This window comes from Oncorhynchus mykiss, chromosome 9 (assembly GCF_013265735.2).
Source record: "Oncorhynchus mykiss isolate Arlee chromosome 9, USDA_OmykA_1.1, whole genome shotgun sequence".
Classification (NCBI taxonomy): Eukaryota; Metazoa; Chordata; class Actinopteri; order Salmoniformes; family Salmonidae; genus Oncorhynchus; species Oncorhynchus mykiss.
The window spans coordinates 24,793,085-24,820,120 of record NC_048573.1 but is presented as its reverse complement, the minus strand read 5'-3'; the positions used below and the strand labels follow the sequence as shown (position 1 = coordinate 24,820,120).

At 45.0% G+C, this 27,036-nt stretch overlaps 1 protein-coding gene and 2 long non-coding RNA genes across 4 annotated transcripts; 1 reads left to right on the top strand and 2 right to left on the bottom strand.

Annotated features, from left to right (window-relative positions):
* Positions 1–696: 696 nt before the first annotated feature.
* On the top strand, positions 697–16,809 carry LOC110532976 (proline-rich receptor-like protein kinase PERK2). Of its 2 annotated transcripts, none has more exons than XM_036987649.1 (5): positions 697–1,515; positions 1,958–2,009; positions 2,158–2,704; positions 16,137–16,278; positions 16,438–16,567. In XM_036987649.1, the coding sequence occupies exons 2-5, from the start codon at positions 1,995–1,997 to the stop codon at positions 16,559–16,561; spliced, it is 828 nt and encodes a 275-aa protein (XP_036843544.1). In that variant the 5' UTR covers positions 697–1,515; positions 1,958–1,994; the 3' UTR covers positions 16,562–16,567. The 2 variants fall into 2 exon arrangements, with proteins under 2 accessions (XP_036843544.1, XP_036843545.1); XM_036987650.1 differs by having other exon boundaries at positions 1,039–1,515; positions 16,137–16,273; positions 16,438–16,809.
* A 3,157-nt stretch (positions 16,810–19,966) lies between these two features.
* On the bottom strand, positions 19,967–24,468 carry LOC118966018. Its single transcript, XR_005053213.1, has 2 exons — positions 23,702–24,468; positions 19,967–23,450 (listed from the first exon to the last, which is right to left on the bottom strand). It is a non-coding gene; the product is annotated as an uncharacterized LOC118966018 (long non-coding RNA).
* Positions 24,469–24,606: 138 nt separating this feature from the next.
* On the bottom strand, positions 24,607–25,508 carry LOC110531804. Its single transcript, XR_005053447.1, has 3 exons — positions 25,462–25,508; positions 25,190–25,274; positions 24,607–25,053 (listed from the first exon to the last, which is right to left on the bottom strand). It is a non-coding gene; the product is annotated as an uncharacterized LOC110531804 (long non-coding RNA).
* Between the last annotated feature and the right edge of the window lie 1,528 nt (positions 25,509–27,036).

The following is a 27,036-nucleotide window of genomic DNA, read 5'->3' as shown; positions in this document are numbered from 1 at the left end:
AGAGACAACGATAAACAGCTGTCTCTGATTGGGAACCATACCAGGCCAACATAAACCATGAATCACCTAGATGACCCACCCTAGTAACTATCACGTCCCAACCAACAGAGAATAAACAGCTCTCTATGGTCAGGGCGTGACAACACCTCAAAAGTATCCTTGCGGTGGCAAGCGCATTTTCATCCACGTTCCCTCTCCTCGAGGTATCTCCTCGGTTACCTTGGACCTTTTTCAAAAGGAGGCGAGAGACTACGCAGGAGTTGTGCAAAACCAAATTAGATTCTCCCCATCTTTGCGGAGTCTAACCCTATAACCTGTCCTTGCTGTGTTGTGATTGGCAGAATGTGTCTGAGAGGGAGGAGCCTAAATACCTGTCTGCAGCGGCTAATCTGACCATATTTGGTCATGTTCACAGAATGTTGATGGTAAACACCTCCACCTGTAGCTTTCTAGAATGTTACAACAATACAGGATCGGCACTACGGAGAACTACTAGTGTACCCGAACGTTGCTACAATGTCTCCCCAAGGATGATATGGATCGAAGGCTACCAGAGAACGATGGGGAAAGCTACTAGAATGTTAGAGCATGCACACAGTGGCACAGCACTCTGCAGTGTGATGTTAGTGTTGTGGAGTAGGATCTGAAGGGGGGCAGGAAGGAGAGGGGTGGGTTTGTGTCATATGGGGAGTAGTAAGGAGGGCACTTGGTCCCATGCATATGTCTATCTTTGTCTGTCTGTCCTGCTGTGATGATTAATTCAACATGTTTTGATATGACTCTGTGTCTGCTGTCCTTTATGTTTTAGCTTAGTCTCCTGTATTTTATCTTTGTGTTTGCGCGGCTGTGTGTCTTCACTGAGCTTGTGCGTGTGACTGGTGGGTGAACCCTGGTCTAGGTTTGTATACAGATGTTTGTTTATGAACTGTGACCTGTTAGAAGGAATGTTCCTAGAGGGAACAACAGGTTGTAAGCTTATTAACTTCCAGGGGTATTTTCTGAAACCATTGCGCACACACAACTGACTAAACTCTAGCAGTGGTTGAGTATATGACTATATGTTAATTTATTGCATGTACTGAATAGGTTATATAACTTATATGGTGAAGGGGGGTCAAGTGGTAACCAAGGGCAACAACCCCTGAACCTCGAGCTGAAAAGGACGTAAATTATTAATGTGCGCGGATGGAGGCGAGCATGAAGTGTAGCCCTGAATTTGGCACAGACCGGACTTCGGAGTGCCAGAGTGTGTGTGTTTAGTGCTTTGGTGTGTTTGTATCCTATTGACAGCACTTGGGAGTGTCAACGAGTGAAAGCTGCGCGGGCATCGTGTGTTGTGTGAATGGCGGATGACTAGGCTCGGTACAAAAATCGGTCACCTGTTCGCACCGCAGACTTTGCCCAGTGAGGGAGTGTGTACGGAAATTCTGTAACAGGCAGCTGGCAAGCGAAACTAGCAGCGGAACGGGGGCGCCTCGAGCTGTCAAGCGCGAGCCGATCGCTGAAGCGCTCCAGGTGAGTAGGATGTAATGAATGGATGTAGCCTATTGGTCGTCCTTTTAACACACATCTAGGATCAGATCACTATACCCAAACCACTATGAGGGGATGGCAGAGACCGCGGGCAGATTCATCATTCTGATCCTAGGATCAAAGGCTCGTTGATCAATACGCACAATAAACTATAGGCTACCGCAGGCTTTTATTTCAGCCAGGTATAGCCACATAATGCATTTTTCACCGAGCTCAGAGATAAGAAGCATGATATGCTTGTTTTTTCGATTTTTGTTTATTTATTTGACGCTGAAAATCCCCTTCAACGGTGGCAATAGACAATACTGTGATTGGCCAAGCTCTGTGCTCCCCGAGGAGCACAGGGCTCCTATTGGGTAAGAGGTGTGTGCACACTGCACATATTGTGTGAATATGTTTTGTGTGTGTGTGTTTCTCTGTGTAGGGTTATAGGCTAGATTCCCACTGATACCGCTGCTGCCATGAAGAGGAGGGAGGTAAGATATCGGAATATTTGATTGTGATGCACAATGAAACAGCATCCATTGCAGAACATCTGCTCTTACCCCAACCTGCCTCTCTCTCCTTCTCATCTATCTATCCCTCTCTCTCTCTCTCTCTCTCTTTCTCTTTCTTGTTCTTCAGTATCCAGTCGGCGAAGTCCTCATCATTCCAATGACATCGACTTCACCTTCACCCCAGGACTCAGCTCGACCCCAAGCCCTTCCCCTCCAGCCCTCTTCCCCTCCTCCCCCTGTCTCCTCCCCTCCTCCCCCCCTTTCTCTGTCCAATCCCCAGCTCCAGGCTGAGTTTCTGAGGAGAGCTCCCAGAGCTGCCTCCCCTGACAACGACTCGGCTAGATCCCAAATCCTTCCCCTCCAGCCCTCTCCCCCCATCTCCACCTCTGTGGCTCCCCGCTCCTCCCTTCCTCCCCCTCTTTCCTCCCCTCCTCCACCCCTCTGTCTGTCCAGTCCCCAGCTCCAGGCGGAGTTTCTGAGGAGAGCTAGCCGTGGTCTCAGAACTGTCTCCTGCGACACCGACGATGTCCTCACCTCCCCCAGCTCCCCCCTGGTTTCACCCTTTACCTCCACCACCACTTCCCCCCTTACCTCCCCACCTCAGCCTCTCTCCCCCACCTCTCCCTTTAGCTCTCCACCACAGCCCCTCTCCCCCACCACGCCCACTACAGAGGGTGAGTGTACAGTGTAATACTAATAGTATAGTCTGAGTAATGTGTTGCTAGTCCTTCTCCAGTTCTCAGCTACTGAGTATAGCTAATGTGGTAGTAGCATTGTTGTAGTTGCAGTAGTAAGTGGTGGTGGCGGCGTTGTTGTAGCAGTAGCAGTGGCAGCGTTGTTGTAGTAGCAGCAGCGGCGTTGTTGCAGTAGTAGTAAGCAGCAGCAGCAGCGTTGTAGTAGTAGTAGGAGCAGCAGCGTTGTAGTAGGAGCAGCAGCGTTGTTGTAGTAGTGGTAGTAGCAGCAGCGTTGTTGTAGTAGTGGTAGTAGCAGCAGCGTTGTTGTAGTAGTGGTAGTAGCAGCAGCGGCGGCGTTGTTGTTGTTGTAGTAGTAGCAGCAGCAGCGACGTTGTTGTAGCAGCAGCAGCGACGTTGTTGTAGCAGCAGCAGTGGCGTTGTTGTAGTAGCAGTAGTAGTAGCAGCAGCAGTGGCGTTGTTGTAGTAGCAGCAGCGGCATTGTTGTAGTAGTAGCAGCGACGTAGTAGTAGTAGTAACATCAGAATAGCAGTAGTAGTAGTAGTAGTAGCGGCAGCATAGTAGTAGTAGTAGTAGTAGTAGTAGCAGCATAGTAGTAGTAGTAGCAGCAGCATAGCAGTAGTAGTAGTAGTAGCAGCAGCGTAGTAGTAGCAGTAGTAGTTGTAGTAGTAGCAGCAGCGTAGCAGTAGTTGTAGGAGCAGCAGGGTAGCAGTAGTAGTAGCAGTAGATGTAGTAGTTGCATTGTAGCAATAGTTGTAGCAGCGGCATTGTAGTAGTAGCAGCAGCAGCGTAGTAGTAGTAGTAGTAGTATTAGTAGTAGCAGCAGCGGCGTTGTAGTAGCAGCAGCGGCGTTGTTGTAGTAGTACAGCGACGTTGTTGTAGTAGTAGCAGCAGCAGCGTTGTAGTAGCAGCAGCGACGCTGTTGTAGTAGTAGTAACAGCAGCAGCGTTGTAGTAGCAGCAGCGACGTTGTTGTAGTAGTAGTAGCAGCAGCGACGTTGTTGTAGTAGTAGTAGCAGCAGCAGCGGCGTTGTTGTAGTAGTAGTAGTATTAGTAGCAGCAGCGGCGTTGTTGTAGTAGTAGTAGTATTAGTAGCAGCAGCGTTGTTGTAGTAGTAGTAGTATTAGTAGCAGCAGCGACGTTGTTGTAGTAGTAGTAGCAGCAGCAGCGGCGTTGTTGTAGTAGTAGTAGTATTAGTAGCAGCAGCGGCGTTGTTGTAGTAGTAGTAGTATTAGTAGCAGCGGCGTTGTTGTAGTAGTAGTAGTATTAGTAGCAGCAGCGACGTTGTTGTAGTAGTAGTAGCAGCAGCAGCGGCGTTGTTGTAGTAGTAGTAGTATTAGTAGCAGCAGCGGCGTTGTTGTAGTAGTAGTAGCAGCAGCGGCGTTGTTGTAGTAGTAGTAGCAGCAGCGGCGTTGTAGTAGTAGTAGTAGTATTAGTAGCAGCAGCGGCGTTGTTGTAGTAGTAGTAGTATTAGTAGCAGCAGCGGCGTTGTTGTAGTAGTAGTAGCAGCAGCGGCGTTGTTGTAGTAGTAGTAGCAGCAGCGGCGTTGTTGTAGTAGTAGTAGCAGCAGCAGCGGCGTTGTTGTAGTAGTAGTAGTAGTAGCAGCAGCAGCGGCGTTGTTGTTGTAGTAGTAGTAGTAGTAGCAGCAGCAGCGGCGTTGTTGTAGTAGTATTAGTAGCAGCAGCGGCGTTGTTGTAGTAGTAGTAGTATTAGTAGCAGCAGCGGCGTTGTTGTAGTAGTAGTAGGAGCAGCAGCGCCGTTGTAGCAGCAGCGCCGTTGTTGTAGTAGTAGTAGTATTAGTAGCAGCAGCGGCGTTGTTGTAGTAGTAGTAGGAGCAGCAGCGCCGTTGTAGCAGCAGCGCCGTTGTTGTAGTAGTAGCAGCAGCGGGGTTGTAGTGGTATGGTATTAGTAGCAGCAGCGGCGTTGTGGTGGTGGTAGTAGTAGCAGCAGCGGTGTTGTAATAGCAGCGGCGTTGTTGTTGTTGTTGTTGTTGTTGTTGTTGTAGTAGTAGTACAGTGCCTTGCGAAAGTATTCGGCCCCCTTGAACTTTGCGACCTTTTGCCACATTTCAGGCTTCAAACATAAAGATATATATATATATATGTATTTTTTGTGAAGAATCAACAACAAATGGGACACAATCATGAAGTGGAACGACATTTATTGGATATTTCAAACTTTTTTAACAAATCAAAAACTGAAAAATTGGGCGTGCAAAATTATTCAGCCCCTTTACTTTCAGTGCAGCAAACTCTCTCCAGAAGTTCAGTGAGGATCTCTGAATGATCCAATGTTGACCTAAATGACTAATGATGATAAATACAATCCACCTGTGTGTAATCAAGTCTCCGTATAAATGCACCTGCACTGTGATAGTCTCAGAGGTCCGTTAAAAGCGCAGAGAGCATCATGAAGAACAAAGAACACACCAGGCAGGTCCGAGATACTGTTGTGAAGAAGTTTAACCTTTCTGATCTCCCCATCCCGGATCCGGGATCGTGAATACAGACTCAAGCTCATTACCATAACGCAACGTTAACTATTCATGAAAATCGCAAATGAAATGAAATAAATATGCTAGCTCTCAAGCTTAGCCTTTTGTTAACAACACTGTCATCTCAGATTTTCAAAATATGCTTCTCAACCATTGCAAAACAAGCATTTGTGTAACAGTATTGATGGCTAACGTAGCATTTAGCATTAGCATTCAGCTGGCAACATTTACACAAAAAAACAGAAAAGCATTCAAATAAAATAATTTACCTTTGAAGAACTTCAGATGTTTTCAATGAGGAGACTCTCAGATAGCAAATGTTCAGTTTTTCCTGAAAGATTATTTGTTTAGGACAAATCGCTCCGTTTTCTGCGTCACGTTTAGCTATGAAAAAACCCCTGTATCCAGGATTGTGTAAATCTATCAGCAAGCTCATTAGCATAACACAACGTTAACTATTTATGAAAATCGCAAATGAAATGAAATAAATATGCCATCTCTCAAGCTTAGCCTTTTGTAAACAACACAGTCATCTCAGATTTTCAAAATATGCTTCTCAACCATAGGAAAACAATCATTTGTGTAAAAGTAGCTAGCTAGCGTTAGCATTTCGCGTTAGCATTTAGCGTTAGCATTAGCGTTAGCATCCAGCACGCAACATTAACAAAAACATAAAAGCCTTCAAATAAAATCATTTACCTTTGAAGAACTTCTGATGTTTTCAATGAGGATACTCTCAGTTAGCAGATGCTCAGTTTTTCCAAAAAGATTCCTTGTGTATTAGAAATAGCTCCGTTTTATACATCACATTTGGCTACCAAAAAAAATCCTAAAATTCAGTCCTCAAAACACGAACTTTTTTCCAAATTAACTCCATAATATCGACTGAAAACATGGCAAACGTTGTTTAGAATCAATCATCAAGGTGTTTTTCACATATCTCTTCATTGATACATCGTTCTTGGACACATGCTTTCTCCCCTGAATCAAATGGTAAAGTAGAAGCAGCTGGCAATTGCGCACCGAATTCGACGCAGGACACCAGGCGGACACTTGGAAAGTGTAGTCTCTTATGGTCAATCTTCCAATGATATGCCTACAAATACGTCACAATGCTGCTAAGACCTTGGGCGAACGACAGAAAGTGTAGGCTCATTCGAGACACACCAAACATGTGGAAGAAGGTGCTCTGGTCAGATGAAACCAAAATTGAACTTTTTGGCAACAATGCAAAACGTTATGTTTGGCGTAAAAGCAACACAGCTGAACACACCAACCACCCTGTCAAACATGGTGGTGGCAGCATCATGGTTTGGGCCTGCTTTTCTTCAGCAGGGACAGGGAAGATGGTTCAAATTGATGGGAAGATGGATGGAGCCAAATACAGGACCATTCTGGAAGAAAACCTGATGGAGTCTGCAAAAGACCTGAGACTGGGACGGAGATTTGTCTTCCAACAAGACAATGATCCAAAACATAAAGCAACATCTACAATGGATCTACAAATAAACATATCCAGGTGTTAGAATGGCCAAGTCAAAGTCCAGACCTGAATCCAATCGAGAATCTGTGGAAAGAACTGAAAACTGCTGTTCACAAATGCTCTCCATCCAACCTCACTGAGCTCGAGCTGTTTTGCAAGGAGGAATGGGAAAAAATTTCAGTCTCTCGATGTGCAAAACTGATAGAGACACCCCAAGCGACTTACAGCTGTAATCGCAGCAAAAGGTGGCGCTACAAAGTATTAACTTAAGGGGGCTGAATAATTTTGCACGCCCAATTTTTCAGTTTTTGATTTGTTAAAAAAGTTTGAAATATCCAATAAATGTCGTTCCACTTCATGATTGTGTCCCACTTGTTGTTGATTCTTCACAAAAAAATACAGTTTTATATCTTTATGTTTGAAGCCTGAAATGTGGCAAAAGGTCGCAAAGTTCAAGGGGGCCGAATACTTTCGCAAGGCACTGTAGTAGCAGCAGCGGCGTTGTAGTAGTAGTAGCAGCAGCAGCGGCGTTGTTGTTGTTGTAGTAGCAGCAGCAGCGGCATTGTTGTAGTGGTAGTAGTAGCAGCAGTGGCGTTGTTGTAGTGGTAGTAGTAGCAGCAGCGGCGTTGTTGTAGTGGTAGTAGTAGCAGCAGCGGCGTTGTAGTAGTAGTAGTAGCAGCAGCGGCGTTGTAGTAGTAGTAGCAGCAGCAGCGGCATTGTTGTAGTGGTAGTAGTAGCAGCAGTGGCGTTGTTGTAGTGGTAGTAGTAGCAGCAGCGGCGTTGTAGTAGTAGTAGCAGCAGCAGCGGCATTGTTGTAGTGGTAGTAGTAGCAGCAGCAGCAGTGTTGTTGTTATTGTAGTAGTAGCAGCAGCAGTGGCGTTGTCGTAGTAGCAGCAGTGGCGTTGTTGTTGTAGTAGTATCAGCAGCAGCGTTGTAGTAGTAGTAGGAGCAGCAGCGTTGTGGTAGTAGCAGCAGCGGTGTTGTTGTTGTAGTAGTAGCAGCAGGGGTGTTGTTGTAGCAGCAGCAGCGACGTTGTAGCGGCAGCAGTGGCGTTGTTGTTGTAGTAGTAGTAGCAGCAGCAGTGGCGTTGTTGTAGTAGCAGTAGTAGCAGCAGCAGTGGCGTTGTTGTAGTAGCAGCAGGGGTGTTGTTGTAGCAGCAGCAGCAACGTTGTAGCGGCAGCAGTGGCGTTGTTGTTGTAGTAGTAGTAGCAGCAGCAGTGGCGTTGTTGTAGTAGCAGTAGTAGCAGCAGCAGTGGCGTTGTTGTAGTAGCAGCAGCGGCATTGTTGTAGTAGCAGCAGCGATGTTGTAGTAGTAGTAACAGCAGAATAGTAGTAGTAGTAGTTGTAGTAGCGGCAGCATATCAGTAGTAGTAGTAGTAGCAGCGTAGTAGTAGTAGCAGCATAGTAGTTTTAGTAGCAGCAGCATAGCAGTAGTAGTAGTAGCAGCAGCGTAGTAGTAGTAGCAACAGCGTAGTAGTAGTAGCAGCAGCGTAGCAGTAGTTGTAGGAGCAGCAGGGTAGCAGTAGTAGTAGCAGTAGATGTAGTAGTTGCATTGTAGCAATAGTTGTAGCAGTGGCATTGTAGTAGTAGCAGCAGCAGCGTAGTAGTAGTAGTAGTAGTAGTAGGAGTAGCAGCAGCAGAGCAGTAGTAGTAGTAGTAGTAGTAGTAGTAGTAGCAGAAGCATAGCAGTAGTAGCAGTATTAGTAGTAGCAGCAGCGTAGCAGTAATATTAGTCGCAGCAGTGTAGCAGTAGTAGTAGTAGTAGTAGCAGGAGCGTAGCAGTAGATGTAGCAGCATTGTTGTAGTGGTAGTAGTAGCAGCAGCAGCAGTGTTGTTGTAGTAGTAGTAGTAGTAGCAGCAGCAGCAGCGGCGTTGTCGTAGCAGCAGTGGCGTTGTTGTTGTAGTAGTAGTATCAGCAGCAGTGTTGTAGTAGTAGGAGCAGCAGCGTTGTTGTTGTAGTAGTGGTAGTAGCAGCAGCGGCGTTGTTGTAGCAGCAGCAGTGACGTTGTTGTTGTAGCAGCAGCAGTGGCGTTGTTGTTGTAGTAGCAGCAGCGGTGTTGTTGTAGTAGCAGTAGTAGTAGCAGCAGCAGTGGCGTTGTTGTAGTAGCAGCAGCGGCATTGTTGTAGTAGTAGCAGCGGCGTTGTTGTTGTAGTAGTAGTAGTAACAGCAGAATAGCAGTAGTAGTAGTAGTAGCAGCAGCGTAGTAGTAGTTGTAGAAGCAGCAGCAGCGTAGTAGTAGTAGTGTAGCAGTAGTTGTAGCAGCAGCATTGCAGCAGTAGTTGTAGCAGCAGCAGCGGCATTGCAGCAGTAGTTGTAGCAGCAGCGGCATTGTAGCAGTAGTTGTAGCAGCAGCGGCATTGCAGTAGCAGTAGTAGTAGCAGTGTAGCAGTAGTTGTAGTAGCAGCATTGTAGCAGTAGTTGTAGCGGCATTGCAGTAGCTGTATCAGTAGTTGTAGCAGCAGCATTGTAGCAGCAGCATTGTAGCAGTAGTTGTAGCAGCAGCAGTGGCATTGTAGCAGTTGTTGTAGCAGCAGCGGCATTGTTGTAGTAGCAGCAGCGGCATTGAAGTAGTGGTAGCAGCAGCGGCATTGTAGCAGTAGTTGTAGCAGCAGTGGCATTGTAGCAGTTGTTGTAGCAGCAGCGGCATTGTTGTAGTAGCAGCAGCGGCATTGAAGTAGTGGTAGCAGCAGCGGCATTGTAGCAGTAGTTGTAGCAGCAGCGGCATTGCAGTAGCAGTAGTAGTAGCAGTGTAGCAGTAGTTGTAGTAGCAGCATTGTAGCAGTAGTTGTAGCGGCATTGCAGTAGCTGTATCAGTAGTTGTAGCAGCAGCATTGTAGCAGCAGCATTGTAGCAGTAGTTGTAGCGGCAGCAGTGGCATTGTAGCAGTAGTTGTAGCAGCGGCATTGTAGCAGTTGTTGTAGCAGCAGCGGTATTGTTGTTGTAGCAGCAGCGGCATCGTAGTAGTAGTAGCAGCAGCGGCATCGTAGTAGTAGCAGCAGCGGCATCGTAGTAGTAGTAGTAGCAGCGGCATTGTAGTAGTAGTTGTAGCAGCGGCATTGTAGTAGTAATTGTAACAGCGGCATTGTCGCAGTAGTTGTAGCAGCAGCGGCATTGTTGTAGTAGCAGCAGTGGCATTGTAGTTGTAGCAACAGCGGCATTGTAGCAGTAGTTGTATCAGCAGCAGCGGCATTGTAGCAGTAGTTGTAGCAGCGGCATTGTAGTTGTAGCAGCAGCAGCAGCATTGTTGCAGTAGTTGTAGCAGCGGCATTGTAGTTGTTGCAGCAGCGGCATTGTAGCAGCAGCGGCATTGCAGTAGCAGTAGTAGTAGCATTGTAGCAGTAGTTGTAGCAGCAGCGGCATTGTTGTAGTAGCAGCAGCGGCATTGTAGTAGTAGTTGTAGCAACAGCGGCATTGTAGCAGTAGTTGTAGCAGCGACATTGTAGCAGTAGTTGTAGCAGCAGCGACATTGTAGCAGTAGTTGTATCAACAGCAGCGGCATTGTAGTAGTAGTTGTATCAGCAGCAGCAGCATTGTAGCAGTAGTTGTAGCAGCGGCATTGTAGCAGTAGTTGTAGCAGTAGCTTCAGCGGCATTGTAGCAATAGTTGTAGCAGCAGCAGCATTGTTGCAGTAGTTGTAGCAGCAGCATTGTAGTTGTAGCAACAGCGGCATTGTAGCAGCAGCGGCATTGCAGTAGCAGTAGTAGTAGCAGTGTAGCAGTAGTTGTAGCAGCAGCATTGTAGTAGCAGCATTGTAGCAGTAGTTGTAGCAGCAGCGGCATTGCAGTAGCAGTAGTAGTAGCAGTAGTGTAGCAGTAGTTGTAGCAGCAGCATTGTAGTAGCAGCATTGTAGCAGTAGTTGTAGCAGCAGCGGCGTAGCAGTAGTAGTAGCAGTGTAGCAGTAGTTGTAGCAGCAGCATTGTAGCAGTAGTTGTAGCAGCAGCAGCGGCATTGTAGCAGTAGTTGTAGCAGCGGCATTGTAGCAGTAGTTGTAGCAGCAGCGGCATTGTTGTAGTAGCTGCAGCGGCATTGTAGTAGTGGTAGCAGCAGCGACATTGTAGCAGTAGTTGTAGCAGCAGCGGCATTGCAGTAGCAGTAGTAGTAGCAGTGTAGCAGTAGTTGTAGCAGCAGCATTGTAGCAGTAGTTGTAGCAGCAGCAGCGGCATTGTAGCAGTAGTTGTAGCAGCGGCATTGTAGCAGTTGTTGTAGCAGCAGCGGCTATTTTTGTAGTAGCAGCAGCAGCAGCATTGCAGTAGTGTAGCAGTAGTTGTAGCAGCAGCATTGTAGTTGTAGCGGCATTGCAGTAGCAGTAGTAGCAGCAGTGTAGCAGTAGTTGTAGCAGCAGCATTGTAGCAGTAGTTGTAGCATCAGCAGCGGCATTGTAGCAGTAGTTGTAGCAGCGGCATTGTAGCAGTTGTTGTAGCAGCAGCGGCTATTTTTGAAGTAGCAGCAGCGGCATTGTAGTAGTGGTAGCAGCAGCGGCATTGTAGCAGTAGTTGTAGCAGCAGCGGCATTGCAGTAGCAGCAGTAGTAGTAGCAGTGTAGCAGTAGTTGTAGTAGCAGCATTGTAGCAGTAGTTGTAGCGGCATTGCAGTAGCAGTAGTATTAGCAGTAGCAGCAGCATTGTAGCAGCAGCATTGTAGCAGTAGTTGTAGCAGCAGCAGCGGCATTGTAGCAGCAGCGGCATTGTTGTTGTAGCAGCAGCGGCATTGTTGTTGTAGCAGCAGCGGCATTGTTGTTGTAGCAGCAGCGGCATCGTTGTTGTAGCAGCAGCGGCATCGTTGTTGTAGCAGCAGCGGCATCGTTGTTGTAGCAGCAGCGGCATCGTTGTTGTAGTAGTAGCGGCATTGTAGTAGTAGTTGTAGCAGCGGCATTGTAGTAGTAGTTGTAACAGCGGCATTGTAGCAGTAGTTGTAGCAGCAGCGGCATTGTTGTAGTAGCAGCAGCGGCATTGTAGTAGTAGTTGTAGCAACAGCGGCATTGTAGCAGTAGTTGTAGCAGCGGCATTGTAGCAGTAGTTGTAGCAGCAGCAGCGGCATTGTAGCAATAGTTGTAGCAGTGGCATTGTAGCAATAGTTGTAGCAGCAGCAGCATTGTTGCAGTAGTTGTAGCAGCGGCATTGTAGTTGTAGCAGCAGCGGCATTGTAGCAGCAGCAGCATTGCAGTAGTAATAGCAGTGTAGCAGTAGTTGTAGCAGCAGCATTGTAGTAGCAACATTGTAACAGTAGTTGTAGCAGCAGCGGCATTGCAGTAGCAGTAGTAGTAGCAGTAGTGTAGCAGTAGTTGTAGCAGCAGCATTGTAGTAGCAGCATTGTAGCAGTAGTTGTAGCGGCATTGCAGTAGCAGTAGTAGTAGCAGTGTAGCAGTAGTTGTAGCAGCAGCAGCGGCATTGTAGCAGTAGTTGTAGCAGCAGCGGCATTGTAGCAGTAGTTGTAGCAGCAGTGGCATTGCAGTAGTAGTAGCAGTAGTTGTAGTAGCAGCATTGTAGCAGTAGTTGTAGCAGCAGCGGCGTAGCAGTAGTAGTAGCAGTGTAGCAGTAGTTGTAGCAGCAGCATTGTAGCAGTAGTTGTAGCAGCAGCAGCGGCATTGTAGCAGTAGTTGTAGCAGCGACATTGTAGCAGTTGTTGTAGCAGCAGCGGCATTGTTGTAGCAGCAGCGGCATCGTAGTAGTAGTTGTAGCAGCGGTATTGTAGTAGTAGTTGTAGCAGCGGCATTGCAGTAGTAGTAGCATTGTAGCAGTAGTTGTAGCAGCAGCGGCATTGTAGCAATAGTTGTAACAGTGGCATTGTAGCAGTAGTTGTAGCAGCAGCGGCATTGTTGTAGTAGCAGCAGCGGCATTGTAGCAATAGTTGTGGCATTGTAGCAATAGTTGTAGCAGCAGCAGCATTGTTGCAGTAGTTGTAGCAGCGGCATTGTAGTTGTAGCAGCAGCGGCATTGCAGTAGTAGTAGCATTGTAGCAGTAGTTGTAGCAGCAGCGGCATTGTAGCAATAGTTGTAGCAGTGGCATTGTAGCAGTAGTTGTAGCAGCAGCGGCATTGTTGTAGTAGCAGCATTGGCATCGTAGTTGTAGCAACAGCAGCATTGTAGCAGTAGTTGTAGCAGCGGCATTGTAGCAGTAGTTGGTAGCAGCAACGGCATTGTAGCAGTAGCAGCAGCAGCGGTGTTGTTGTAGTAGCAGCAGCAGCGGCATTGTATTACTATACAGCAGCATTATTGTTGTAGTAGTTGTAGCAACGAAGTTGTTGTTGTAGTAGCAGCAGCAGTGACGTTGTTGTAGTAGCAGCAGCGGCATTTTAGCAGTAGTTGTAGCAGCTGCATTGTAGCACCATTGTAGCAGTAGTTGTAGCAGCAGCAGCATAGTAGTAGTAGTAGTAGTAGTAGTAGCGGCATTGTTGTAGTAGTAGTAGTAGTAGTAGCGGCATTGTTGTAGTAGTAGTAGTAGTAGTAGCGGCGTTGTTGTAGTAGTAGTAGTAGGAGCGGCATTGTTGTAGTAGTAGCGGCATTGTTGTAGTAGTAGCGGCATTGTTGTAGTAGTAGCGGCATTGTTGTAGTAGTAGCAACAGCGGCATTGTTGTAGTAGCAGCAGCGGCAGCAGCGGCATTGTAGTAGTTGCAACAGCGGCATTGTTGATGTAGCAGCAGCGGCGTAGTAGTAGTAGTTGTAGCAACAGCGGCATTGTAGCAGTAGTTGTAGCAGCGGCATTGTAGCAGTAGTTGTAGCAGCAGCAGCGGCATTGTAGCAATAGTTGTAGCAGTGGCATTGTAGCAATAGTTGTAGCAGCAGCAGCATTGTTGCAGTAGTTGTAGCAGCGGCATTGTAGTTGTAGCAGCAGCGGCATTGTAGCAGCAGCAGCATTGCAGTAGTAATAGCAGTGTAGCAGTAGTTGTAGCAGCAGCATTGTAGTAGCAACATTGTAACAGTAGTTGTAGCAGCAGCGGCATTGCAGTAGCAGTAGTAGTAGCAGTAGTGTAGCAGTAGTTGTAGCAGCAGCATTGTAGTAGCAGCATTGTAGCAGTAGTTGTAGCGGCATTGCAGTAGCAGTAGTAGTAGCAGTGTAGCAGTAGTTGTAGCAGCAGCAGCGGCATTGTAGCAGTAGTTGTAGCAGCAGCGGCATTGTAGCAGTAGTTGTAGCAGCAGTGGCATTGCAGTAGTAGTAGCAGTAGTTGTAGTAGCAGCATTGTAGCAGTAGTTGTAGCAGCAGCGGCGTAGCAGTAGTAGTAGCAGTGTAGCAGTAGTTGTAGCAGCAGCATTGTAGCAGTAGTTGTAGCAGCAGCAGCGGCATTGTAGCAGTAGTTGTAGCAGCGACATTGTAGCAGTTGTTGTAGCAGCAGCGGCATTGTTGTAGCAGCAGCGGCATCGTAGTAGTAGTTGTAGCAGCGGTATTGTAGTAGTAGTTGTAGCAGCGGCATTGCAGTAGTAGTAGCATTGTAGCAGTAGTTGTAGCAGCAGCGGCATTGTAGCAATAGTTGTAACAGTGGCATTGTAGCAGTAGTTGTAGCAGCAGCGGCATTGTTGTAGTAGCAGCAGCGGCATTGTAGCAATAGTTGTGGCATTGTAGCAATAGTTGTAGCAGCAGCAGCATTGTTGCAGTAGTTGTAGCAGCGGCATTGTAGTTGTAGCAGCAGCGGCATTGCAGTAGTAGTAGCATTGTAGCAGTAGTTGTAGCAGCAGCGGCATTGTAGCAATAGTTGTAGCAGTGGCATTGTAGCAGTAGTTGTAGCAGCAGCGGCATTGTTGTAGTAGCAGCATTGGCATCGTAGTTGTAGCAACAGCAGCATTGTAGCAGTAGTTGTAGCAGCGGCATTGTAGCAGTAGTTGGTAGCAGCAACGGCATTGTAGCAGTAGCAGCAGCAGCGGTGTTGTTGTAGTAGCAGCAGCAGCGGCATTGTATTACTATACAGCAGCATTATTGTTGTAGTAGTTGTAGCAACGAAGTTGTTGTTGTAGTAGCAGCAGCAGTGACGTTGTTGTAGTAGCAGCAGCGGCATTTTAGCAGTAGTTGTAGCAGCTGCATTGTAGCACCATTGTAGCAGTAGTTGTAGCAGCAGCAGCATAGTAGTAGTAGTAGTAGTAGTAGTAGCGGCATTGTTGTAGTAGTAGTAGTAGTAGTAGCGGCATTGTTGTAGTAGTAGTAGTAGTAGTAGCGGCGTTGTTGTAGTAGTAGTAGTAGGAGCGGCATTGTTGTAGTAGTAGCGGCATTGTTGTAGTAGTAGCGGCATTGTTGTAGTAGTAGCGGCATTGTTGTAGTAGTAGCAACAGCGGCATTGTTGTAGTAGCAGCAGCGGCAGCAGCGGCATTGTAGTAGTTGCAACAGCGGCATTGTTGATGTAGCAGCAGCGGCGTAGTAGTAGCATCAGCAGCAGCATTGTTGTAGTAGCAGCAGCGGTGTTGTTGTAGTAGTTGCAGCATAGTAGTAGTAGTAGTAGTAGTAGTAGTAGTAGTAGTAGTAGTAGTAGTAGTAGTAGTAGTAGTAGCAGCATAGCAGTAGCAGTAGCGCAGCAGCGTAGTAGTAGTAGTAGTAGCAGTAGTAGTAGCAGCAGCGTAGTAGTAGCAGCAGCGTAGCAGTAGTTGTAATATGAGCAGCGTAGCAGTAGTAGTAGCAGCAGAGTAGCAGTAGATGTAGCAGTGGCATTGTAGCAATAGTTGTGGCATTGTAGCAGTAGTAGTAGTAGTAGTAGCAGCGTAGTAGTAGTAGTAGTAGCAGCAGCAGAGCAGTAGTAGTAGTAGTAGTAGGAGCAGCAGCTTAGCAGTAGTAGCAGTAGTAGTAGTAGCAGCAGCGTAGCAGTAGTTGTAGCAGCGGCATTGTAGCAGTAGTTGTAGCAAACTAAACTCGTATCACTCATATTTTTTTGTGTGCAGCTTTGACAGTGCTACTGTATCTTTTTTGACACGCAAAGACCCAAACGGCGTAACATAGTATGTATGTCGTGAAGCTAATAGCAGTGACGTTATTATTGTGTAACTCCGGACTTGACCAGTCAGCCAACATCACTCCCAACAGATAACGGTTGATTGTCAAGGGCAATGAATTCCATTATCTTGGCTTTAATGGATTTTGTCTTTGAGTTGTCTTGCTAAAATGTTCTTACTCTTTCAAATAACTGCTCGACTTCTTGACAGCAGACATTGTGGGCTAGGTTAGGAATGCTGTGTTGCGCTCATAGCGCAAAATTTTACGTGCCGTCTTTATATAGGTATGCACTGTAGCTTTGACGTTGTTTTTTAACGTCGTTGTTAAACTAGACATCGGGCTGATATCGGGCTGATAGATACCGATGTTGGCATTTTTAGCTAATATCGTCCGATTACGATATGTTCACGGATATATCGTGCATACCTAGTAGTAGTATATTAATACAGTACTAATGTGTGTGTCTCTCTCCAGTCAAGAGTTGCTGTGTGTAGTGGTGTACAATAATATGTGTATGTGTGTGTGCAGGCCGCGCTACTCGCCTGTCTCTTTCCAGTCCTGAGCTGCTGACAGAGCTGCGTCGGTCTCAGTCCCGTCCTATGAAGCACGTCTCCATCTCTAAAGGACTCACCACTGTCTTCTGTGGACGGGGCAGGGGTGTAACGGTAAGGTGTGTGTGTGTCTCACCACTGTCTTCTCAGGCAGGGGTGAGGACAGAAAGTATTGGGGGATGATGTGAGAACTTATCTACTATGGTAAATATAAACTCCTCCTGACACCCCCCCCCCCCCCCCCCCCCCCTCGTTCTCTCTCCCTCTCTGTGCACCAGACTCCTAGCTCTGCTCCTGCCTCAGGAGCAACCAACCAGACACTCCGCTCAGACTCCACGGCCAATGGAAGAAGACAAGCGGGTCCCAAGCTGTCCAATGGGACATAGCGTTAGACTAAGTTAAAGTGCCTCTGAGGAAACCAGCTGCTGTATAGTGTCAATGTTATTGATATTAATGAAAACCAGTAGTACGGTGGCCTGAATATGATACATGATCAAACACTATCTATACTGCCATGTGCCAACAATAAACACAATGCAAACTAACCGACAGACGGACACACTTTAGCTCTTCATGTAAGACATGGAGAGCAATGTGTTGAGCTGAGGCATGCCTCACTCTTGAAAAATAAATTATAAAATGTATCATAACACACTTGTTTGTCTGAGTATTGTGGGTGTGTGTGGGTGTCACATCCCTGATAAGATCCAACCCATAGCCAGAGTCCAGAGACATCATGAGATACGGGGACATCATAACTTACCTGCTCGTGTGTGTTAGCTGACAGGGGTGATATAACAGTGGTTGAGATAAAAGCCAAAGGTTACAGGTCAAGTACAGAGTGTCCCAGGGGGTGTGGCTTAAATAGGAAGTGTATGTTTACTGTGTTACATTTAGAAAGGGAGGGAAAGGAAAACAGTACTAAGAAAGAATGTAAGAGGTAGAGAGAGTACAGGAAGAATGAGAAATTACAGAGAGACAGCAGAGGGAGAAAGAGAGGGGGAGAAATTAGCTATAGGTAGAAAAATAGAGTAGGTGATAGCTGTTTACTACAGGTTAGATTTGCTCACCAGCCGGATCTGTCCTGGTAGCAATTAACCTGGGGGTGAGGTTAACTACCGGTAGGTTATGTGAAGGGTGGTCTACTGACATCGTGTGTGTGTGTGTAGACAAGATGGGGCTCTATGGGCAACTGCAACGCTACCTGCTGCTGGCCTCCATGGCTCTGCTGCTCTTCCTCAGCTCCTTCTGGCTCCCTAAGTTTCCACTTTAATCATAGTGTTTCGCTGAAACTGTTCTCCGTGTGGCTCTGTTTGTATAATGTGACATACACGTATCCCTCTCACTGCTCAGGTTAGAATGTGTGATTCCTGAGACCTTCTGGCACCCCTGTCTAAGTTTCCATTTTTACCATCCAAAGTAACGAGTAACACAAACACACGTGATTTCGTCTGTAGGAAAATGTAGTTATATTTGAAAAGTATTAGTGCAATTGATATTCTAGTGTAAAACAAAGTGAAAGATTTGAATATACAACTGTGAAGATATCTAGAAAAATGATGTGATACTTCTCTTTTTTCTTGTGCATTCCTCTCTCTGCCTCTGCCTCTCGCCTCTTCTAGCTGGAGACCCCTGTTATTCCAGATGCAGGAGAAGTGCAGAGTGGGGGACAGCTGGGTGACAAGGGTGTAATGTTGCATTCCGTGCCCCCTTTCCAGGTGTGTCCAGGTCAACAGTTCCAGGTGTGGCGTCTCATGCCCCACCTGACCTCTTCCATGGCTGCACACACTGACGATGTTCTGCTGGAGCAATACAGCTGGGACGAACTTATCAAGTGCGACTAGTGTTTGTGTTTGTGTGTGTGAGAGAGAGAGAAAGAACGAAAGTGTTTATAAGGGGAACATTGCCAGGAATGATATAGTGAGGAGTTGTTAGGTAAAGGCCAGACAGAATGCACACAGATACACACGTGGGCACACACACACTCGGTCGGTTCACAATCTCACTGAATTATCCCACACTACCCATACACCGGTGGCCATGCCAGCCTCCCAGCAGCGTTGGCACAGATGCCTGCTCTCTCACTCATAGGCACACACACACACACACTCAAACCCTAACCCTGCCCATGTTCCCTAAAGAAGCGTACACTGTGGCCCTGGCCCACCGTTGATCCGCAGGGCGGCTGAGCTGGTGTTTGTAGTGCTGCCAGACAGAAGACCTGGACATAGTGTGTGCTCAACATTGTTATAAATGTGATGAGGGAAGTATACACACGCACACAGAGCATACTGGAACAACACAACATAATGGAGCTGTCCTCGACAGACATGGACAGACGGAGACACAAGACATAGCCTGCACAGTCTATACTGAGTCTACAAAACATTAGGAATTCGCTCTTTCCATGACATAGACTGACCAGGTGAATCCAGGTGAAAGCTATGATCCCTTATTGACTTGTTAAATCAACTTCACTCAGTGTAGATGAAGGGGAGGAGACAGGTTAAAGAAGGATTTTTTTTGTTTGTTGAGACATGGATTGTGTATGTGTGCCATTCAGAGGGTGAATGGGCAAGACAAAAGGTTTAAGTGCTTTTAAACGGAGTATGGTAGTAGGTGCCAGGCACACCAGTTTGTGTCAAGAACTGCAACGATGCTGGGTTTTTCACACTGAATATTTTCTCGTGTGTATTGAGAATGGTCCACCACCCAAAGGACATCCAGCCAACTTGATACAAATGTGGGAAGCATTGGAGTCAACATGGGCTAGCATCCCTGTGGAATGCTTTTGACACCTTGTAGAGTCTATGTCTCGACAAATTGAGGCTGTTCTGGGGGCAAAATGGGGTACAACTCAATATTTAGAAGGTGTCCTTAATGTTTGGCATACTCAGTGTTTACTGTAGAGACACACAGCAACTCCGTTAGTTAAGCCTACCGTATAAGCATGTTTACAACTGTATATGTAGAAAAGCCCTTCTATATTATTCTAACCCTATAACTCCTGCTTTATGTCTGTGAAGTGAAAGGAGTGAATGGACATGTTATTTATTCACAATTGTCTGTACAGATGTAGGAGCTTAATTTGAGCCAGTTTTCTACAGCAGGAAACTAATCCTGCAGCAAGAGTAAATGTGAATTATTATGTGGATTACAATGAATGAACATTTTTGTAGGGGTGTCACGACTTCCGCCGAAGTCGGTCCCTTTACTTGTTCCGGCGGTGTTCGGCGGTCGAAATCGCCGACCTTCTTGCCATCACTGATCCATTTTTCATTTTCCATTGGTTTTGGCTTGTCTTCCTTCACACCTGGTTCCAATCCCATCAATGACATGTTGTGTATTTAACCCTCTGTTTCCCCTCATGTCCTTGTCGGAGATTGTTTTATTGTATGTTTGTGCAGTTATGTGTTGGTGCGCGACGGGTTTTGTACCCTCTTTTATTATTTTGAATATTTTGGTTTTGGAGTTTTGTGAAGCACTTATTAAAAGACTCCGTTTATACCAAGTTCGATTCTCCTGCGCCTGACTTCCCTGCCATCAACATGCACCCATTACAAGGGGTTGATACATTTTTCGGCAAATCAAGTCTGCAAATTCAACAACAAAAGTGTGATCAAATTAAGATCTGTATTTTGCTGTCAAAAACAACTGTTTCCTGTATATATATATATTTTATATCCTAGATATCTCAAATGCATGATCTTACAGGTTCCTTGCATGTCCTTATAATTTCAATAGTTTCCCAATAAACTGCAGTAACTGTAACACTCGTCTGAAGAAGTGGACCAAGATGCAGCGTGGTAGGGGTAGGTTAATCATATTCTTTAATGATAACCAGCAAAACAGGAAAGAGCGAGCGAACCAACGACACGTACAGCCTTGTAGGCCTCAACAGCCATAATACAAGGACAGGATCCCACAACATAGGTGGGGAAAAAGGCTACCTAAGTATGATTCCCAATCAGAGACAACGATAGACAGCTGCCTCTGATTGGGAACCACACTCGGCCAAACACAAAGAAATACAACACATAGAATTCCCACCCAAATCACACCCTGACCAAACCAAATAGAGACATAAAAAGTCTCTCTGAGGTCAGTGCGTGACAGTCACAAGTTTTCAGGGCCCCCTTTACAATGTTCACGAAATGTTGATAATGCTGAACAAAATGAAAACTAACTTCTTTAAAAGTCAGACATTTAATGCTCTAGAGACTATCATCCAGGGTTCCATCTCAAGCAGTATGCATACTCTGTTTTCAAAACATATTTACCAAGTGAGTTACATTTAATTTTACAGTGACTTTTTGCTAAATAAATTAGACATGAAAAGATTACAATGGAGATCAACTGAATGCATTAAGTCTTTGCTTAATTAGGTGTTGTTACTTGTTGTAATGAAGGTTTGAAGGTGTTGCGAAGGCATTTGTTGATGGCCAAGAACATCCTGACAAAGATGAAGGGTTTGTGTTTCTTCTCCTCGGGTTTGGAAGTTGCAGGAAGACTCTTCTCTAGTGGAGCCGTGACAGCCATCGGCACTATGCGGGGTGCTCGAGACAGCAGAGAAAGTCTACAATCATACATGTATTTTATGTTTTAAACAGATTTTGTGCTATTCAAAAAAATGCAATGTTGCTAATGTTGTGGGACTGGAAAATACAGTATGTGATGAAATAATGATGTAAGATTTACATATGCAATGCTCCTCCTCATGGGGAAACTTAATCTGGTCCTCTGCTTCCTCTGAGGGCTGGACCTTTTTGTTGATCAGTTTGAAGGGATAATTGTTTCAAAATAAAAATGGTCTTAATGAATATAATTCTTAAATCACCATAATTTAGACAATAGCAATTCACAGGGTTACTGAAAACAAGACGAGTATAAAGTATTACCATTGATAGGTTTTCCTATTGTGTAGGTTTACATATTGTGTAGTAAGATGCCCAAAGTAAGTAATAAACACCAAATAATTACAACAATACTCAATGATATCATTTAACTACTACCATCAAGTTCTGTCAATCGAGAAGTAGCGGAACTTGAGCTACGGTGACTAGACAGACGCTCTTGATGGAACATTGTGAAATGAGGCTTCCTGACCCACCCCCATTATGAAGGAGGGAAGATCAAATGAAGCAGCAATCACAAATCTTCTCCTTTGAGATTAAAAAAAAAAAATGCCCAGAAGTGACCTGCTGCAGCACTTCAGGATCAAGATTTTCAATGACGAGGCTCACCCCCATTATTTCTTGGGCCAGTCAATGAGGCCTCGACACAGTATCATTCTTCATATCAATGCATGTGCTTCTAACGATAGGGAACTATTGTCCAGCAACTCAGTTGACATTGGAGTTCCTGGGAGTATTGCCAAATCTCGAGACCTTGAGACTTTTCCCACAGTAGATAAAGAAGATGAAGGCCTTTGAGTCTCTCGCCACGCTCTTTATCCCCCCTTACTGCAAACTGTCTCCACACTCTCCAGTATTGTTCCCACAATGTCATGGAGTTGCCCCAGCTCCCCTGAGGTCATAATTTCCTCTGAACTGATCATGTCCCCTTGGATGGCAAACAAGATTTGCCTGATGCTTTTCTGTGGTGTTCACATCTGGTTGATGATACTGAGTGAAAAACTCTCAAATCGTCTGTGCTGTAGTCCACATTTTCTTATTCAGAAATGGCAACACCACTTTGCCAGATCTTTGTTGAAGTCGCAGAAGAACTTGAGGTACCCTGTAGAAGGACAAAATCAGTTGGCTGTAAATCCATGCTCATAGAAGAAGTTGGAGAGAAATCCTGTCGAATATCAAAATCTGGTTGACTGACCTGACAAGTGCGGGACTCTGATCGTCGTTTAGCTGCCTGTGCCTGAAACGTTTCAACTGAGCTTTCGCAAATTACTGCTTTGGGAGCAACGCACAAACTTTCTGATGAAGAAGTTTTGGAACTTGCGGCAGAGATGTCCTCTAACCAAGCCATGGCATTGTCCACAAACGAGGTAGCCAAAAGAGACGTATCCGAGGACGTCTCTTCAGCTGAACATGTCAATTCCTCCTCAGGAACCTCTGTCTTGTAAAATGTCACAATGGTGCTCATAACTTCCTTGGTGGTACAGTCGAAGTGAAGCTGAGTGATCTGAGGGCTAAGAGCCATCATAGGTCTGGAGCATATGCCCTGACCTCCACGAAGAGCCACTTCTTCTGATGACATGACCCCTGGAAGATCTAATATACTTTTGGATGAAAGTAGGAGTGACATGTTTTTAGTTTGCTCTAGATTCTCCTCTTTGTCTCGATCTGAACTTTTAAGGGCCAAAAGTCGAGAGCAGAATCCCCTCAGCATGTTCTGCAACCTTTTAGTAAGTCTATTAACCACAGATAGATCTTTCACTTTTGTCAAATCTGATTGTGCGACACACTTCATATCACACAAAGGAATCCATTATTTCAGAGGCCTCGGAGCCTAACGGTTGTAGATAAATGTTCTTCTGGCATAGCTGGCAGATTTGTTTGACTGGCCAGATTACTTGAAGGCTCAGGTCAGCCAGCAGACATTTGTGCAGATAGACTTCTGCTAGACCTAATGAGCCTTTCTAATAGCTTCAGTGACTTCTGACTTCAGCTCAACACTGGATATTTTCTCAGTGGTTGACATTACAGGAGAGTCAAGCATTTTTCCTGGAGGTGAAAGTATGAGCATGTTTTGACTCACCAAGCTGCCATAGGATACAGTCTTTTCAGATTTTTTTTTTCTCCACTAGGGAATCTTCCAGAAGACCACCAACACAATCCTTTGAAGCAAAATGTTTTACTTTGTGTGCGATTTCTCAAAGTGCATCCATTGTTCCTTGCTCTTCTTTCCTGGCATTCTCCGGAGTTGACAATGACAGCCTTGACCGCTCCTGTCAATGGTGCAAGGGAGGCCTTAATGTCTATATTCTCCATAGATGGATTGGGCTTGGCTTGAGGCACAGCCTTTTCAGTGACTCCAAACTACCGCAGCTTGGCAGAGATAACAGACACCAGGACGGCCTGGATGCCATTTCGCCTGCTAGTTCACACAACACTGGGCTTGATTTACCTGAGCTGGAACAGGAGATGATCAGTGAGATGTCAGAGTTAACCTGAATCACGACATCTCTTACCCTAGATCTGGTCAATCCAAGTGAGCAAAAAGAGCAGGATTGATCTCCCAGAACCTGAAGGATTGTGTCCTCTGTGATCCCAAAGAGGACATTAAAAGGATCTGTCAGTTGAGCCTCTCCTCCATGTGCAGTCTGCAACAAGATCTAAATTTAAATAAAAAAATGTTTTTATCAATCTTGTCTTATGTTTACATATTGATGATCTTTACAAAGTGTTGCTTTGAATGAACCAATAGTTCATTATCTAACCAATATGTAAAAGGTAGTTCTATGAAGTGTTTATATGTGGTGTCTGCTTTATTACTTTACAATACATATTGTAGTTTCTTAGCTTTGTATTCTAACAGTCAAATGCTGTGTAATATGAAAAAGTTAACCTGAATTTGAGTATTTACCGTATACAGTGATAAGATCAGTTGGGTCAGGCCCACAGTTGAGGTTGGTGAACATGTGGTTGATGAAGATACCTTCCAGAAGAAGAACGTGGAGTGGGTGTGTGGGAGTTCTAATAATGTATACCACTTCCGCTCTTCCTCAATTTTCTGTTGTAACTTTTCACGCATCAACTCCAGCCTCTGTTCAAATTCAGTGGATGAGGGTAGGGTGTCTCTACCACCCAGAAACTTTCCACTGCTAGGCCTTGTGGGTAGATCTGTCATTTAAACGTCACCATGCGTGACTGCTTAAAGTCAATGGCAGAGGGGTATGGAGCCTTGACCTGTTGGCTGAACAGACTTTCCACTGCCAGGGATCTTGGGTAGACCTTCATTAAACCTCAGTACACATTCCTGGATGCTTGCAATGTTGAAGCACTCCAGTCAGCGAGGACGAGGAGCTAGCTTCCCTGGCAGCATTAAGCTATAATATGTGTGCAAGGGCTGGCATGAGGATCTCTACCACTACTGGAAAACCGTTTTCGCTATCTTCCAGCACATTTTGGCAAGGTGTACTTTGGGCGCCTGTTTCACTACAAAAAGAGCATGAGATGTATTTTGAGATGATGTGGTGTCAAGTGCTTAATTAGACAGGCAGGTTTGTTGTATACAGAATGTGTGCTATTGAAACACTGCATTCGGAAAGTATTCAGACCCCTTGGCTTTTTCAAAATGTTATGTTACAGCCTTATTCTAAAATATATATTTTTTCTCATCAATCTACACACAATACCCCAAAACGACAAAGAAAAAAAAAACATTTTAAACATTTTTGCAAATGTATAAAAAAACAAAACAGAAATATCACATTTACATAAGTATTCAGACCGTTTACTCAGCAGACATTTTTTGATGCCCTTCTCCAGATCTGTGCCTCTACATAATCCTGTCTCGGAGCTCTACGGACAATTCCTTCAAACTCATGGCTTGGTTTTAAAAAAAAAAATTTAATACTTTCCGAATGCACTGGACCTATCAGTGAGATTACTCCTGTAATTGGTGAGGATAAAGAATCAGACGTCCTCTGCCATTCCTGAGGGGTGAAGTAGACTATTGAGAAGTTCCTCCTGTAAGAGTTGAATTACTGCTGCCCTGTTTTGGTATTTATCCAAAGAGAATACCACAGAGGGACCAAAAGGACAACAATTATTATGAGTTTTCCCCTTTTTTTATATAATGAATCTGCACAACAAAGGGCACACTAACCCTAAAGTACATATACTGGGAAAAGTAGTTTTAATATCGAAAAATCTCTAGCCTGCTTCAGTGTCACGTTCGGCTGAGGTCTTCTTGGCACTTGATTTCCATTTGGCCTTCAAGAAAACAGATTTCAAATCCCACGTTATTATGCTTAATGTGAAACATCAAAGCAGCCCATTTTTTTGCCAATACATAGACAGATAGATAAAAACTAGCCAAGAGCCCAAACGACCAGAGGACCAATCTTACCGTTCTCTCTTCCTTCAGCTGAGCAACTGGCTCTTCTTCCTTCCTTCTCCTCCATCCCTTTCTTCTGATGACTATCTTCCAAGTCCTGTTCATCAAAATGAAAGTAATGAGTTTTTTAATCTGTAGAGATTCTATAAACGTTTTGATAAAACAAAATGGCCAAAATAGACAAAGTGGCCAAAATAGACATACCTCCTTTTGTCTGACATTGAATCAGGTTTGTACCAGATAGACATATCAAATAACCCAAATGACCAGAGGACCAATCTTACCTTGTCAGACTTGTCCTTCATCTACAGTGCCTTGCGAAAGTATTCGGCCCCCTTGACCTTTGCGACCTTTTGCCACATTTCAGGCTTCCAACATAAAGATATAAAACTGTATTTTTTTGTGAAGAATCAACAACAAGTGGGACACAATCATGAAGTGGAATGGCATTTATTGGCTATTTCAAACTTTTTTTAACAAATCAAAAACTGAAAAATTGGGCGTGCAAAATTATTCAGCCCCCTTAAGTTAATACTTTGTAGCGCCACCTATATTGTAGATTTTGCTTTATGTTTTGGATCATTGTCTTGTTGGAAGACAAATCTCCGTCCCAGTCTCAGGTCTTTTGCAGACTCCATCAGGTTCTTCCAGAATGGTCCTGTATTTGGCTCCATACATCTTCCCATCAATTTTAACCATCTTCCCTGTCCCTGCTGAAGAAAAGCAGGCCCAAACCATGTTGCTGCCACCACCATGTTTGACAGTGGGGATGGTGTGTTCAAGGTGATGAGCTGTGTTGCTTTTACGCCATTGCATTGTTGCCAAAAAGTTCAATTTTGGTTTCATCTGACCAGAGCACCTTCTTCCACATGTTTGGTGTGTCTCCCAGGTGGCTTGTGGCAAACTTTAAACGACACTTTTTATGGATATCTTTAAGAAATGTCTTTCTTCTTGCCACTCTTCCATAAAGGCCAGATTTGTGCAATATACGACTGATTGTTGTCCTATGGACAGAGTCTCCCACCTCAGCTGTAGATCTCTGCAGTTCATCCAGAGTGATCATGGGCCTCTTGGCTGCATCTCTGATCAGTCTTCTCCTTGTATGAGCTGAAAGTTTAGAGGGACGGCCAGGTCTTGGTAGATTTGCAGTGGTCTGATACTCCTTCCATTTCAATATTATCACTTGCACAGTGCTCCTTGGGATGTTTAAAGCTTGGGAAATCTTTTTGTATCCAAATCCGGCTTTAAACTTCTTCACAACAGTATCTCGGAACTGCCTGGTGTGTTCCTTGTTCTTCATGATGCTCTCTGCGCTTTTAACGGACCTCTGAGACTATCACAGTGCAGGTGCATTTATACGGAGACTTGATTACACACAGGTGGATTGTATTTATCATCATTAGTCATTTAGGTCAACATTGGATCATTCAGAGATCCTCACTGAACTTCTGGAGAAAGTTTGCTGCACTGAAAGTAAAGGGGCTGAATAATTTTGCACGCCCAATTTTTCAGTTTTTGATTTGTTAAAAAAGTTTGAAATATCCAATAAATGTCGTTCCACTTCATGATTGTGTCCCACTTGTTGTTGATTCTTCACAAAAAAATACAGTTTTATATCTTTATGTTTGAAGCCTGAAATGTGGCAAAAGGTCGCAAAGTTCAAGGGGGCCGAATACTTTCGCAAGGCACTGTATTCCTTTAGCTGAGCAACTGGCTCTTCTTCCTTTGCCGCCTCCTCCATCCATTTTTCTTGCTGAGTATTTTCCAAGTCCTGTTATATACAAGTGTTGTTAATGTTATTATTATCATAGCACATACAGTCTTAATCAAATTAAGCTTGTTAACCTATCTGTAGACAT

What these genes read in the sequence shown, in the direction of transcription:
- LOC110532976 (XM_036987649.1), top strand. An exon ending in CACCACGCCCACTACAGAGG is followed by an intron (nt 2,705 to 16,136) that starts GTGAGTGTACAG and finishes GTGTGTGTGCAG; the next exon opens with GCCGCGCTACTCGCCTGTCT. An exon ending in GGCAGGGGTGTAACGGTAAG is followed by an intron (nt 16,279 to 16,437) that starts GTGTGTGTGTGT and finishes TCTGTGCACCAG; the next exon opens with ACTCCTAGCTCTGCTCCTGC.